Raw genomic sequence first — 15,818 nt, 5'->3', positions numbered from 1 at the left:
TTATTTTATCATACATGCAGGACTGTTTTAATATTTAATATATATTTTTATTGATTGAATTTAAAAGAGATTAAATACTTAAGTTAAACACTGTTTACTGTACTTGTGTAAATGTTCCCTTAAAACTAATTAAATGAAAACTTGCGTACAAAAATAATTTTATTATAATTATATAACCTATTTACATTCATAATCTTTTAATTTGACTGCTTTATGTTTTAAGTCGTCCACTTACCCTTTTATTTTTTAAACTGCTTTTTGTTTTGCCCTTTGTTATTTAATTGTAATTGTTTGTTTTTAATGTTTTGCTATTTATTTTATCAGTTTGTTTATATACGTACTCATTTTTAATTTCACCGTATTAAAAACTTAATTTGATTTTTTTTTTTTTTATGTTGTACATGCTCAGCTGGGTTGAAAATGAGGGTTACCCTTAATGTATTCCCGAGTGATAATAATTGATTAATATATTATTATATAATTAATTATTATATTCCTAAAATATACTGTGTTTTGCTAAACAATGCTGCAATATTTATTTAGCTATTGCTGTTTTTATTTGTCTGGTGGATGCATAAGATACAACTCAATCAATAATACAGGTAAAAAGGCGCTTATTTGCTATATTTTCTGAAATTTTAGGTCTATGTATGGTTATATACACAATTTAAAAACGGATCATGTGAACAATGTAAAAATAGAGTTTACAGACAGTATCGGTAAATAAAGTTCAATTATAAAAAAAAAAAAAAAAAACATTTGCCAACTGTGTAAACCGTGTGTGCACTACACTGCTGTTCACCACTAGGGGGTCCTCTAGTCCTACTAACAGAATCAATGTTTTTACAGGGAAGCCTGCTTGCTAAAACTCAAAGGCCTATTAATTGCCAATTTCCAGTTTCGATTAAATGGAGGTGTTTGTTTATAATAACAAACACTAGGACAAGGAACAACGACTATTTAACACCACAATAAAAAGGAAAATATAATGAAAGTATTTTTAACATATCTGCCAACTAGTTTCAGACCTAATCTCAGAACTCTACGGTGGCCGAGAAAGCCCAGCGCAGTGCAAATTGAAAAGCGCTGCAAAAGCACAAAACACATCCATCAAAATTACAACACAGGCGCAGCAAATAGAAAAACGCGCTACAAAAAGAAAAACGCGCTGCAAATAGAACCACAACACAACGGAAGTGAGTCACAACACAACGGAATTTTCCCGGGGGACCTTAAAAGATGCTGTACCAGCTGTATACAAAGGACAATAAGTGGCAAACAAGCTTCTGAAAAGTAAGTTATGTTTATTACCTGTGATTACCACGGTTGTGTGCATATTATTAAAAGTTCTGCTTCACAAAACGCCTTGTTTGCCACTTATTGTCCTTTGTACACATAGTGAAGTCCGAGACGTTACTGAAGACGCAGCTTAGCTGGTACAGTATCTTTTAAGGTCCCCCGGGAAAATTCCGTTGTGTTGTGACTCACTTCCGTTGTGTTGTGGTTCTATTTGCAGCGCGTTTTTCTATTTGCAGCGCGTTTTTCTAGTTGCAGCGCGTTTTTCTATTTGCTGCGCCTGTGTTGTAATTTTGATGGATGTGTTTTGTGCTTTTGCAGCGCTTTTCAATTTGCACTGCGTTGGGCTTTCTCGGCCACCGTACAGAACTACGGTCTCTCAGAGAGGACGTCCTAACACTAAGTTGGGTTGCTAGGTGGTTGTTAAGGTTTCCATATGGTATAGATATTGGTTGCTGAGGTATTGTTAGGTAGTTACTCAGATATTGTTAGGCACTTGCTAAGGTCTTGCTAGGCGGTTGCTAAGGAGTTGCTATTTTATAGCTGTTGGTTGCTGACGTCTTGTTTGGCACTTGCAAAAGTGTTGCTAGGTGGTTGCTTAGGTGTTGTTTAGGTGTTGATATAGTATAGCTGTTGCTTGCTAGGTTGTTGTCAGATGGTTGATGAGGTGTGGATAGAGCACTGAAGTATTGTTCTGCGCTGTCCCATCAGTTAGGGTTTTGGTAGTTGCTTAGAGGAGCTCATGGCTGCTGATTGGTAGAACGAGGTTTGAATTTTTGGGCTATAATGTGATTGAAGCTGAGTGGCATTGATCTTGGTAAAGCAGCACTGACAGAAAAACTGGTTCAGATCCCTCCCAAAAAAAAAGTTAACATAAACCACTGAAAGCAGTGACCTTTTTGTTATAGATAAGAGAATGTGAACTTCTCACTCCCACTGTAATATTATGCATATAATTATACTGTAGCCATGGATATGAGAAGAGTAGGAGAATAGTTTTCCGGGGTCCAGAACACTCAGATTCTCTGCAAGGCCAGGTCCAGATAAAATATTGCAACTATCCTGTCCTGCTGTGTTTCTGAACGGAATCTTAGATAAAGCTTCATTCAGAAAAAGTTTTTTTCTGAATGAAGCTTTATACAACAGTTAGAGAGTCTGAGTGTTCTGGACCCCGGAAAACTATTCTCATACTCTTCTCATACCCATGGCTATAATTATATGCATAATATTACAGTGGGAGTGAGAAGTATTTTTTGCTTTTATACAACAGTTTAATTTTTTACTAAATAAATAAAGAAAATAAATCAAAGAACTTTAAGAAATTCAGTTTGAATATGCTTTAATATGGACTGAGCCTTCCGCCAAAAAGTAGTTCCACCACAACTTAACTACAGACAGTGTATGGTTCAGGCAGACTAACACCACGAAAGTTAGCTTGAAAGCAAAATTGGGAATAGTGAAGATGGTAACGTTAGGAGCGTGAAATAACGCTAATACTCTCCTCTCCTGCTCCGTGGAGTCGTCTTCAGGTGAAAGCCGCGAATTTTAGCATTTCTGCTTATTTTCCTGGGTGGTGTTGGTTTTAGCTAGCTGGCTGGACTGTGGTTAGGTTAGCGTAGCTTGCTTTAGCTCAGCATTAACTTAGCTTAGCTTAGCCTGGCTGGTTAGCGTTCTGGCTGTAAGACGGCATTAACCGAGCGATTTTCGTTCCCTTTTTTCCACGAAAGACGAGCCTGCGCTGCGGGCGAGCGTGCCGCGGCTGAGCGCTAGTCTGTGCTAAGCTAACGCTGCTGCGGGTGTCCTGTGTATATACGCCGTTACTCGGCAACGCGTCGGCGGAGAGATACAAGTTTAGTGTGAGAAGGCCGTGATGTTATCACGAAATATCATCACGGCTAGATCACTTCTCAACCAATCAGATTGTGAGGTCGGAACTAACTGTTGTATAAAACTGAGTATCACATGTAATATGTCCTTCTGTGTTTCTGAAACAGAACCTCAGATAAAGGTTCATACAGAAAAAAATCAGTAAAACAAACTGAACTAATATAACATTCCTACACACAAACACCCTGAATCACAATGATATTATTCTTACTTTTAGTTTAATTGTGGTTTATGGATTGTTGTTTGTGATGCTGACTATGTTTGTAGTGGTGCTGTTAGTTATTGTGGTGTAAAAATGAATAGTTATTATGATAGCCTACCGTGATATATCATTTGATTAATAGGAGTATTAGAAATACATGCATCAGAACAGAGAATCCAACCAATTTATTGCTATTTTCATAGTTTAAAAACAAACCAACTAATCAATCATTTAATAAAGAAATAAACAAATTCATCTATAATGAACATGATCATTATTATCTTAAAGGCCCTGGCAGTTTACTGCAAAATTTTGCAACCTGGATTTTGTACATTTGTACCAGTTATTGACTGTAACTGAAGAATCTAATATAGAGATAATATTTTGCTGATTCGTGTGCTTAGAGCATCTGAAACCAGCAAAAGCAGAATATTTCAGAAACCTATTGTTCAGGTTAAATAGTGAAAAAAATATGATTGTGTGCTTCATTTCCGACACATTCAGGTGGTGTGCGATGGAAAAAATAAATAAAATGTAGACTGACCAATCTGACTATGTATTGTTTTTAATTGTGTTTTTCACTACAGCATTCTGTAGTTTTCACAGCATTACTACTGTATGGTCAACAAATTCTTATTCTATAGCCTGTATACAGCATGTTATTACTGTACACATGCTTTCTCCAGTGAATCACAGTACAGTAATTAAAGTTATGTTTCAGCAGTTTAAACAAGAATTCATATTTAGTAATGGTACTTTGTCCATTATTTGTAACTCTAGATGCTAGATGCCAGCTCTTATTAACATGCAGACAGAATCTTTATATTCTCCATGGAGCAGTTTCAGTGACAGGCTTTTGTCACAGAGCTGCTCTACGGACAGACTGAGAAGACTGAGAAGATCGGTCGTTCCGAGAGCCATCAGACTCTTCAACTCCTCCCAGTGGAAACCGGAAGAGAGAGAACAGATGAGGAAGGAGTCTCATATGTGCTCTCTTAATCACAGCCTTTTTTTTTTATCTGTACTGGAAAAACACCCTACACATCTACACCCTGTGACTCTTTTGCCTTTTTACTGTATATACTGTTCATTTACACCCCTGGACACTACACTACGCACCTAACTTAAATACAATACTTGCACAGGTTTATGTTTAATACTATCATATCTGCTGATACCTCCTATACTTAATTTATTCTTTTACTGCACTACCTTATATCTACGACTGATTTCTTCCACACTTTCTATAGTTTATATATTTTTAAGTCTCAGTTTAGAATTCTAAAGTCTTATATCCCTTAATGTGCTCTCTTATTGTACTACACTTATTATTTGTTTCTACTGTGTTGTGTAACTGCTACTAGCTGCTAAATTTCCTTTCAATAAAGTATCTATCTATCATTTATCTATCTATCTATCTCATAACTGTATATAGATAAAGAAATTAGCAGGTCAATTAATGGTCAGTTACAAGAGATAAACACTGAAGGAGAGCTTCTTCTCTAACTAGTAAGCAAATAATTACCAAATTAACTGTTTGTACATTAAATTGTAATAGTAAGATTACTGGATAAATGATTGTATGTAACCAGTAGCTAGCTAGGTTAGTTTGCTACATGTTTAGTAGCTAGCTAGTCACTCGTTTTTCTCTTACCAGCTAACCAAATTGAAAACCTCTAGAATAAAATCAAGAGGAAGGTGGATGATCACAAGCCATCAAACCAAGCTGAACTGCTAAAAGTCATCCAAAAAGCAGTGTGTAAGACTAGTGGAGGAGAACATGCCAAGATGTATGAAAGCTGTGATTAAAACCAGGGTTATTCCACCAAATATTGATTTCTGAACTCTTAAAACTTTATGATTATAAACTTTCCTTGCGTTATTTGAGGTCTGAAAGCTCTGCATCTTCTTTTTTATTTCAGCTATTTCTCATTTTCTGCAAATAAATGCTAAATGACAATATTTTGATTTGGAATTTGGGAGAAATGTTGTCTGTAGTTTATAAAGTAAAACAGTGATCTGTGTATAGTATTGTATATATTATGCTACACTAAATCTAATGAAATAATTTAGAAAAATCTAATGAAAACAGTCACATAGTCTTGGTAAAACCATTGAATTATACTGTAATAGCTAGCTAGTATAGCTGATATGTTTTTAAATAAATGTAATTAATGTGTAAATGTATGTGTATAAAAAATAACCAAATTAACATTTGATTAATAAACAAACAGAATTAGTAGTATTTATTTTCCTTTTATTTGTATATCATAAATATAAATGTTCAGCAATAAATCAAACATCTCTATTTGACATTGTTTTAAAAATGTAAAACAACATAAAAATCTTGATTGTAGATCCGAAGCCAAGTGTATAAAAACAAATCATTACCCAGGTATTGTACAGGTTCTCAGGACACACAAAGCATATACATGGATTTATCATAGATTTTAAAGGGAATTATAGTTTGTTTATTTCAGCATGCAAGAAAATGTCCACATGATGCTTGAGTGTTCCCATCACCATGAATTGCACCAAAAAAATAAACCACTACTGAAAATAAAGTTTCCATAAAGTAATCCATTTTATGACCTGTTCTTTATCGTAGTGGTTCCTCTAGAACACCTAGATGTTTTAGATTGTTCAAAAACCTCCATAGTGAACACTTTGTTTGCGAAAGATAAGTAAAGTGCCCTCCTTCTTTATGAAGACCATTACATTTTTTAACTTTAGAGTTCTAAATCTATAAGGAAACACAGACCCTTTAGCTGCATTCCAAAGCCTAGACTGCAGTTGAGGTAGGACGAGTCTTCGGTAGTCCTGTAAAGACTCTTTCTTAGTAGCACACAGATCACACATTTTAGAACAGTCTAATGAGGCTTCTAGGTGATGTCATTCATTAACTTCATATGCTGACACTGCAGCATGACAATCTTTTTCAACATGGACTATTTAATTTCGTCCAGTGTTAATGTTTTTACCTTCATGTTGTACTTGTGCACAGAATTAGGTAACTATGGCCTATAAAGAAAACATCAATTGCTTCCTCAACATGCCAGTTGTATTTCCTGGCTATATGAAGGGTTGTTCAGTTTGACACAATCTACTTTGAAGTAGTGGACATGCAGCGTAGACTTTAAAACAAAAGTGTCTAAGACAAAAGTGTACCAGATGCAATTTCCAGCGATACAATGTCACTGTCTACACCTGATTAACACTGGCAGGGTCACTGATGTTGATGACCTCAAAACCCACATTTTCGACGCCTTTTCCTGAGGGGTGCTCAGGGCACTTCTCATTTTCAAAGCATTTGACACAGCTAGCAGTCGGCACAAGCTCCACCTTCGCAAAGTTGGAGAAGTCGACGTGATACTTTCCCTCCTTGCTGCGGGAGATGACTGGGAGGAACCTGTAGCCCCAAATGATCTCCTGAGGGATGTAAGAAGTTCTGACCTGGCAAGAAGAGCTGGTGGACTCGTCTGTGCCATCCAAAAACACTACCAGCTCAAACTCTTGCTGGTACAGAGTGTCGACCGCCATCTCAAAAAATGGACTTGCTTTGTTGATCATGTGACACAGGGTCAGCGGGCACACGAAGAACAAGCTGTCCTGTCCAGCTTCCACCATGAAATCAACGTTGACCTGGTCCAGTATTATGGTCTCGCCCTCAGGATTGATCTTTGTCCGGAGCAGTTTTCCGTAGATCTGGCTTCCGATCATCAAAGACTTGCGCAGGTTGGCTACTCGTATCTGCAGGCAGAGCGCACCATTGTTTTGGCAGATGACGGCCCTGTCACTGAATCGGATGGTCTTGACTCTTTTTTTGGGTAGAGTAATTTTGGTCATAACCACTCCGCACCAGAAGCAGTTAATGATGGAGCCAACGAGAGTCTGGATGATGAGGAGAGCGATGGCACCAGGGCAATGCGGGGTGATGTCGCGTCCACCGTAGCCTACAGTCATCTGGGTTTCCAGGGAAAACAGGAAGGCAGTAGTCATTCCTTTCAGGTTCAGTACACATGGTATGTGGCCTTTTGGTGGGTTCTGCCATGCCAGGTCTCCATTGTTACGGCAGATCCAGTACCAGATGAGTCCAAAAATGAACCAGCTGAGAGTGAAGGAGGCCACAAAGAAAAAACAAACAAAACGCCAGCGGATCTCCACAAATGTAGTCCAGAAGTCTCGAATGTAGGCAAAAATGTTCCTTACATTGCCGTATTCGATGTTGCAGTGTCCATCTTTGGTCACTAGGCGTTTTTTGGAAAGTCTGCGCTTGTTCAGGTAGTTTTGGAGCATCTGCCTCAGGAAGCCCTTCATTTCCAGCATACAGGGATTTCAGTCTGTGGAGAGAGAGGACAGATATGGATACACTAAATAACACCTTTAGCTCAGGCTTATTTATTATTCATCAACTGAGAATTTGAAGAAAATGGGACTCGCTGTACAAAGCAAGCCTATTCTTTCTTAAAGTGGATTCACACCCATCTTTTTTGGTCCAGAAAAACACTTTTTGGGGCAGTTCAGACTTTCAGACAAAATATAAAAAATTAAGGGAAGACTGTTGTCACCAACTAAACAAAAAAAAGACAAACAAGTAGTGTTGTACCCGAAAATGACTCCCTTGGCATGCAGGTGCATCACGTACCTTGCAGCATACAACAGACTATGCTGGTGATTCTTGTATCTGCTGTAACTCTAGACTAACCCTGATTTATAAGCAGAAATAAAAGGAATCCAAGGGGAATCTGTTGTACTCTACCTAGGGAGACAAAACACCTGAAAAGCAACTTGCTGAACTGACAACAAGCCACCATGTAATGCATGCCTTTCTAAAAAACAGTTGTTATTAAACAAACACACATTAACATCTTGGATAAAACTCCTATACCCTTTGGATAAGCCTAAACAGGAAAAAAGATTCTATTTAGTATAAAAATGTTCCTAAATGGTTCATAAATGAACCCTGAAAAAATATATTAAACCATAAAATGGTTATTTGAGCTTAACATAGTTACTGAATTATTAAAAGAACACTTGAAGAACTGTATTAAAGGTGTAAACTGTATGAAAATGAATTTGCAAAAAGGCAGAGTGTAAAAGTGTGAAATAACATCATTAAATAAGTTAAACATAAAACCAGTGTCACACATTCACACGTCTATAAAACTAATGAAGTAGAGCGACCTGGGGCTGGCTTCGACTTAATTATTCAAATAATTCCTGGAAATATTCCCTCCAGCACCTAAAATCAGTTTTAAAATGCTAATGTATGAAAGAAAATGTGCTGTTTTTTCTGAAAGAGGGTAAAATCTGAATTACTGCTCTGTCCACACACACACACTACTCAGTGCATCATTTCCTGCACACACTGTTCCCATTATACCCAGTTATACTGCAACACTGTCCCCTATCATTATCACTCCTCTTCCTAATGTTACTTATTTTAATATCAGTGTATACATACAGTAAATATATTAATTGAATAATAAACGCAGTGTGTAAGTGTTGAGGTGTATTGTTTAAGGTACATTGTGTACATTGTGTTTAACCCCTGAGAAAATCTTGCTCACAAAGCTGCTCTCTCAATTGTGGGCTGGATTTTCTCGTGGTCAAGCACAATGAAATTTGTTCCCAGTTCAGGCTAATTGTTGTTCTCAGTGTTTAAATCGAACAATAAGGATGCCGAAACCAAACCCACTCTGAAATTCAGTCGACTGTAGAGCTCTTAGTACATAAATATACAACTGTATGATATATATGATATATAACTGTATATTAAATACAACTATGTTTTTAAATAAAACCAAGCATTCTAACAATGTGCCAAATGTAACAAATCGTAACTGTGATTTACTTAAAAAAAAAAAAGATTCAAAATAGGACTCACTTCCTGTACACAGCACAATTACCAGTTTTCCAACAATGTGGTTAGGTGATAATGACAAATGACAAATCAACATTTAAAGAGTTTTTTAAAGAATGGTTTGTACTTTCTCTACTTTATAGTATGGTGTCTGAGTAAAGCATTTTGGAATACTGAAATAAAAAGAAAAGACATAATTTGACAGCAACATGTATAACAATATGTTGCTAACTTTATGTAGTTTTAAATCATTTTCTTTCCATATATGTTTTTTATAATGCAATATTTAAACGTATTTATTTATTCACTTATTACTTATTAATTAGTGATCATGTTCTCTCTGTCAAAACAAGAAAAAAATCTTTCCAGTCTGCAGCTCTGCCAGCTGTCTCTCTGTTTCGTTTAATGTCTGTTGTTTAAGCAGACTGTTAATGCAATTCTTTTACTGCAGTCTTCAAAGCCCCTGAATGCACAGGAGCCACTAACAGGAAGAGATATGTAATTTCTTAGTGCTTACATAAGTATAACTCCAAAGGTTTTTTATTGTTTTTTTTTACATGGTTATGAAGTAACAACAATGAATGTAAGAAATTGAAATTGAAAAATGTATCATTTCTCAGCAACCTTGCTGACAGAACATTTCTGTTTTTTTACTTTTATTTTCCTGCACATATTCTTGCATATCCTGCACACATTCTTAATGTAATTGACACTGATATATCATCACAGTTACAGTTACAACTCATTAACAGTGTATTCTTAAAAAAATCATCTAAAATTAATTTGTGTATTTTGTTTGTTTTTTACAGTTGATACAGAAGTGATAAACCTACCCGCAGAAGAAGATGTTCAGTAGTTCGAGTGGGAGGTGGGTGATGGGCGCTGCTGGGCAGTATCTTGGGCTCTGCCGGACTTTCTTCTTCACTCGTCCTCGGTCACGCTCTACGTTTCTCTGCCTCTGTTGTTGCCTCGTTTTTAATAAATTGTCAGTAAATCTCAGAAGGAAACAGACGATCTGTCTGTCATCACTCTCTCACCTCTCACTCACTGCAGTATAACCTTTCTCTCTCAGTCGTGCTCACTCTTTCTCTCTCTCTCCGCCTCGTTCCTCAGGTTGGGACTGCCCTGCTCTGTCTACTCTCCTGCCATTTATAATCACAGACCTAAGAGTCCTGTGTTTACTGTAAACAGATCAAAACAGATATTCTGGCACATGCCATGCTTATAACACATTATTACAACATTATTATCACATTATCTGACTGACATCTCAGTGTTTATTATACACACCTCCCACTGCTGCTGGTCATTAGGAGATGGACAGGGTATGAGGGTCCAGAACATCTGACAGGTGATGGACGTGAAGGAATGCCGCCGTTATGCACGTTCATTACTAAACTGATCCTTATTGTCTAAATTAAAATTTCTCAAATTAAAATTATTGTGATAAATTAATGTGATAAATAGGATAATCTAAAATCAATAATATTAAATGTACACTATATGGACAAATGTATTGGGATTCCTGCTGATTTATTATTTCTTCTGAAATTAAGAGTTTATCCGGCTTTTGTTGGTGTAATTTTCTCTCCAAATGTCCAAATAAGACTTTCTACTAGATTTTGGAGTAGAAACATTGCTGTAAGGATTTGATTGCATTCAGGAAAACAATATAATCACTACTTTATGAATCATTTACAAGTTTTAGTGTAGTTACAGTTCACCAAAGTACATTTTTAAAAGTGCACCAATCATAGCAAAGTGGGTACAGAAAAAAAACTTATAACACTGTAAGCCATTTCGTTTTATATAGGAACATTTACTTAATAATTATTTACAACAGAATTCAGAAATAGTCACAGACAGTATGAACCCAAGATACTTAATGTTTTATTTGTTCGTCTTTATTTTTTAAATTTATTAATATACTTCCATTTCTGCATTTCAGCCCTGCGGCACATTCCAAAAAAATATCCACGCATTCTCTGCTAAGGACAGGTCAGGACTACAGGTAGGCCAGTACCTGTACCCTCTTCTTCCAGAACCATGCCGTTTTAATATGTGCAGCATATGGTTTTGCATTGTCTTGATAAAATTCATGAATGTCCCTGTTAAAAAGATGTGGCACACACCACCCCATACAATGGCAGAACCTGGATTTTGGACTTGTTGCTGCTAACAATCTGGATGACCCTTGTGTTTGTCCAGGAGCTCACTGAATCAACATTAATATTACTGGCATTCTACTGGTATTCTATTAATGCATGAGCAAAATCTCAAACCCATACTGACCAGATCAAAAATTATAGAATAGTATCTAAATTCTGTACTGTACTGTAAATATCAACGCCCCAACCCCTTCTCTCTCTCTTTACATCATTAGCACTGTGGAACAGTTAATGAGCCAACAGGGTCTCTGTAAACATCCCCTTTAATGCATTCACATGACCCAAATAAAGGAATTGGGGAGGTAGTGTTACCTGCAGCACTGCCCAGTTCTCCCACTGGAACCTGTCCCGCCATAAATTTTAGATCAGATGGTGGATATGAAAAGACAAATATGAATGATAGGAGAGGCCACAACATTAAATCACCCCACTGTGTAACTGGACACGGCCTGCGCGCCGTGCAGACAGAACTCCGGAAACAATGACATTAGAAATCAGTGGTTTAGTGGGCGGCGCTGTGCTGTACTTTATGTCCAATACCTGCAGAGTAATGCGAGATGTAGAGTACATGTGTGTAAAAGGAGAAGAGAATCGAGTGAAACATTTTAATTTTTCCCTGGAATTGAGTAACAATAGCTCGTTTGCCTTTGCACGCATATGAACTTAAGTGACATCCTACTCGTAACACATAGGGTTATATATAACATTACATATGATGTCAGCCAACCCTTGGACTATGGGTTAAGGTCAGGACTCTGTGCAGGCCAGTCAAGTTCTTTCACACTAAACTCATTTGGTGTGCTTACCCAAACCCGTTCCTGCAAACCCAGATTGTATCCAAAAAACATAAAACCCCGGCTGCCCAAATCACGGCAGAATTCAATGTGCACCTCAACTCTCCTGTTTCCACCAGAACTGTCCGTCGGGACAATAAATTATTGTGGTCTAAAACCAGGTGTTTTAATTTCAATGTCCAACCCCTGTAAAAGCAGTCTTCATGTCTTGCTGCTTGGTTTTATACACTGGTGGCATGATTGCAACAAATAAATTCAGTGATTCGGAAGGTTCAGAACTAAATACCTTTGGCTATATAATATATGTAGTGGTTATTCTATCAACCAGATCCCTGAGCCCACCACACCTGCCTGGGTAGCATCTTTCCTAAATATGACATCATATCCCCCACACCACAAACAATGGCTCTTTTTGCACCTGATTTACTGTCTTTATTCATTTGCAACAAAGCACCACCTGTTCACTAAAGTCAGTTTTGTGTAATTTAAGACGTGTTCTTACTCGGTGGTGAAAATGGAAAAATTTAATTTTTTACAGCTCCTCCCAGAGCCCAAGCAAGCGTCATGTTCACCATTTCTCTGCAGGTGTCAGTGATATGAATCAGATTTATATAATCAAACCTACCACTTCCTTCTTTTCGCAATAAGAATCAAACAAAGAAATTTAATAGAGAACACCATTCACCATTCAACCCATCCCAGAATAGTTGTAGATTGCACACTGCTCCAATTACTCACATGGTATATCCATTTACTTCCCACAAATATTAACAATAAAGGAATAATTATATGGTAAACTCATTATTTACTTGCCAAAGAAAAAGATCACACAATATTTACGGCCTCGTTTACACAAGCTTCTGCAGTGTCACAACACATATTTCTGTCCAGGGTTGTATAAATTGTCTCTCATTATCTTGTATTGATGATGGGAGATGATGGAACACTGCACAAAGTCTTATCCAGCACATGCCAAAGGTCACACTGTGCATGTGAACATGCTCTTACTTTTACTCTGGGACATCATGTCCCAAAGTTCTAGTCTTGTTTTTCTGCAATTTGAATTCACCAAACATTTAAGTGACTTTCTATCATGATCATTCAAGGTTTTTTTGACCACATTCCTTCTTAAAAGATGATGTTGCTTCACTATCCTTCCACTTTTTAATAATGTGTTGGACAGTTCTAAGCCTGATTTCAGAAGTTTCTCCTTAGATGTTTTATCTGCTTGATGCATGCAAAATCAGGGTTATTCCACCAAATAATGACTTTTAAAACATTAAAATTGTTGTTTCTAAATAAATATGAACTTTTTTGGCATTATTTAAGGTCTGAAAGCACTGCATCTTTTTCGTTATTTTGACTATTTCTCATTTTATGCAAATAAATTCTCTAAATGACAATATTTTTTATTTGAAATTTGGGACAAATGTCAGTAGTTTATAGAAAAAAACAACAATGTTCATTAAATTCAAACATATACCTATAAATAGTAAAATCATGTAAACTGATCATTTTGAATAAACAGAGAAAGTGTTAAGCCAACACACATAGTGAAAAAATACAGTTTGGCCTAACTTACTAATACAGTGTTACTTATAGGCCTATATCTAGGTTATTAAAACTGAGCAAGAATAAACTGTCACTACAGAACAACTTGGTAAATAACCGACATGTCTTTCTATCTCAGATACAGGAGCGTTACAATTAAGTAACCTTGTAAAATCTTTCTTAATGCGTTTAAGTGCAACAGTAGTTTTGGGTCATTATCATGTTGCATGGTTTACCTCCACTTAAGTTGCCATCTTTTCAGTTTGGCAAACCCTGCTGCAGCAAAAAGACATTTATTTGGGTTTTTTCAAGTTTGGTTTGTGCAAAACATGTCTCCTGTTACTGTGACAAATAATGCAACTTTGGATTAATCTATCCAAACACATTATCCCAGACCTCCTGACATTTGTGTAGTTGTTTAGGACAGTTTAAGGATATGTCCATGTATGGGTATGTAGTTTTAACTATTGATGGCGGCTTGTTTTAACATGTGATAGTGGTGCCCTCAGGCTGGAAGTTGATATCGAAAATATCTTGAGGTTTCACAAAGACTGCATCTGAGAGAGGAGCTCGGAGGCGGCTGCGTCCCATTTCACATGTTTATGGTGACAAAGTCAGTGTTATCATTCAGGGATGATACATATCAAAGGAATTTTAGCAGTGTGCAGGGTGGTTAGTGGTCATTCACCCAATCAGATCATTCAATTCAGGTAGCCATGCAGACTGCTTCTGCAAACATTAATGAAAGAATTGGTCACTCTCACAAGCTAAGTGAATTTTAGCATGGTACAGTGAAAGGATGCAGCATCTGTGGTGGGCCATGTAAAATAACAGAGTGGGGTCGGCAAATGCTATGGTGCATTGTGTTTAGAGAGTCAATCACTATGACATCCAAACTTCATGTGGCCTTTAAATTAGCTCAAGAACAGTAGAATGTAGAGAGTTTCTTGGAAACGGTTTCCATGACCGAGCAGCTGCATCCAAGCCTTACATCACTAAACCCAATGCAAAGCACCAGAAACAGTGGTGTAAGGTAGAGGTCTGCACTCCCACAGGAGTCCCAGACTCACAGGACCTGTCAGAATGTCTTGCGGTGCAGGACAGAATTAAATTTCAATTGGCGGCAGCGGGAGTTTAATCAATCCAAGCAGTGTGGGAGCAGGACCACATATGCAAATAGAGAAACCCACAAATGAATAAATAATAAAGCATATACTCATTCATATATTTGAATAAAATTGTATATATATTTTTATTCTGAATTAATCCCAGACCCACAGACTCTCAAGGAAAGCTGCAAGAAATTAAAAGAAGGAAGCATTTTTAAGTTAATAAGCAATGCAAACAATAGAGATTACTGATAAATATCAAAGCGGAGACAAACACACACCAATGGGACAATTTCAGTATCTCCAATTACTTGACCCAATAAAAAAATGCAGCACTAACAAATGGAAACATTTTTATTCCATCTGATTATACGAGCGGCCAGCTTTACTGAGGCGACAGTAGTGTTTGGACTGTGGTGAAATGAGACAGCGGGTATATTGCTGTCTTAATAAAGACATAAGTATTTTTTAAGCACTAAATTTACTGAATTCAATTCATATTGGGACCGCAGGCTGGGAGCAGCAGAAATGTATATGTGGCGGGCGGTCGCGGGATTAAAACAAGCGATTTTTGGCAGAAGCGTGCGGTAACAGGACTAAAACAAGCAGGAGCGGAGACCTCTAGTGTAAGGCACGCCGCTGCTGGACTCTAGAGCAGTGGAGACATGTTTTCTGGATGACCAATCACACTTCTCTGTCTGCCAGTCCGATGGGCAAGGCTGGGTTTGTCGGTTGTTTTTCAGGAGTTGGGCTCAGCCCCTTAGTTTTAATCAAAGAAACACTTTAAGCTTCAGCATATCAAGAGATTTTGCCAGACAAGCAAATATACTTTTGGCAATATAGTGTATGTCCATATATGGGTATAAGCTGGCATGTACTGATGACGGCTCCTGTCGTGATGTAGTAGAGCTGATCTGATAGTGGTGCCCTTATACTGGAAGTTGATAT

General features: G+C 37.2%; 1 protein-coding gene across 1 annotated transcript; it reads right to left on the bottom strand.

The window, feature by feature from the left end:
• Nucleotides 1–5,625: 5,625 nt before the first annotated feature.
• On the bottom strand, nucleotides 5,626–10,487 carry LOC103022209 (ATP-sensitive inward rectifier potassium channel 1). Its single transcript, XM_007259541.4, has 2 exons — nucleotides 10,082–10,487; nucleotides 5,626–7,725 (listed from the first exon to the last, which is right to left on the bottom strand). The coding sequence occupies exon 2, from the start codon at nucleotides 7,709–7,711 to the stop codon at nucleotides 6,587–6,589; it is 1,125 nt and encodes a 374-aa protein (XP_007259603.4). The 5' UTR covers nucleotides 7,712–7,725; nucleotides 10,082–10,487; the 3' UTR covers nucleotides 5,626–6,586.
• Between the last annotated feature and the right edge of the window lie 5,331 nt (nucleotides 10,488–15,818).

This window comes from Astyanax mexicanus, chromosome 9 (assembly GCF_023375975.1).
Source record: "Astyanax mexicanus isolate ESR-SI-001 chromosome 9, AstMex3_surface, whole genome shotgun sequence".
In the NCBI taxonomy this organism is placed as follows: domain Eukaryota; kingdom Metazoa; phylum Chordata; class Actinopteri; order Characiformes; family Acestrorhamphidae; genus Astyanax; species Astyanax mexicanus.
This window is presented reverse-complemented; position numbering and strand designations above follow the sequence as displayed.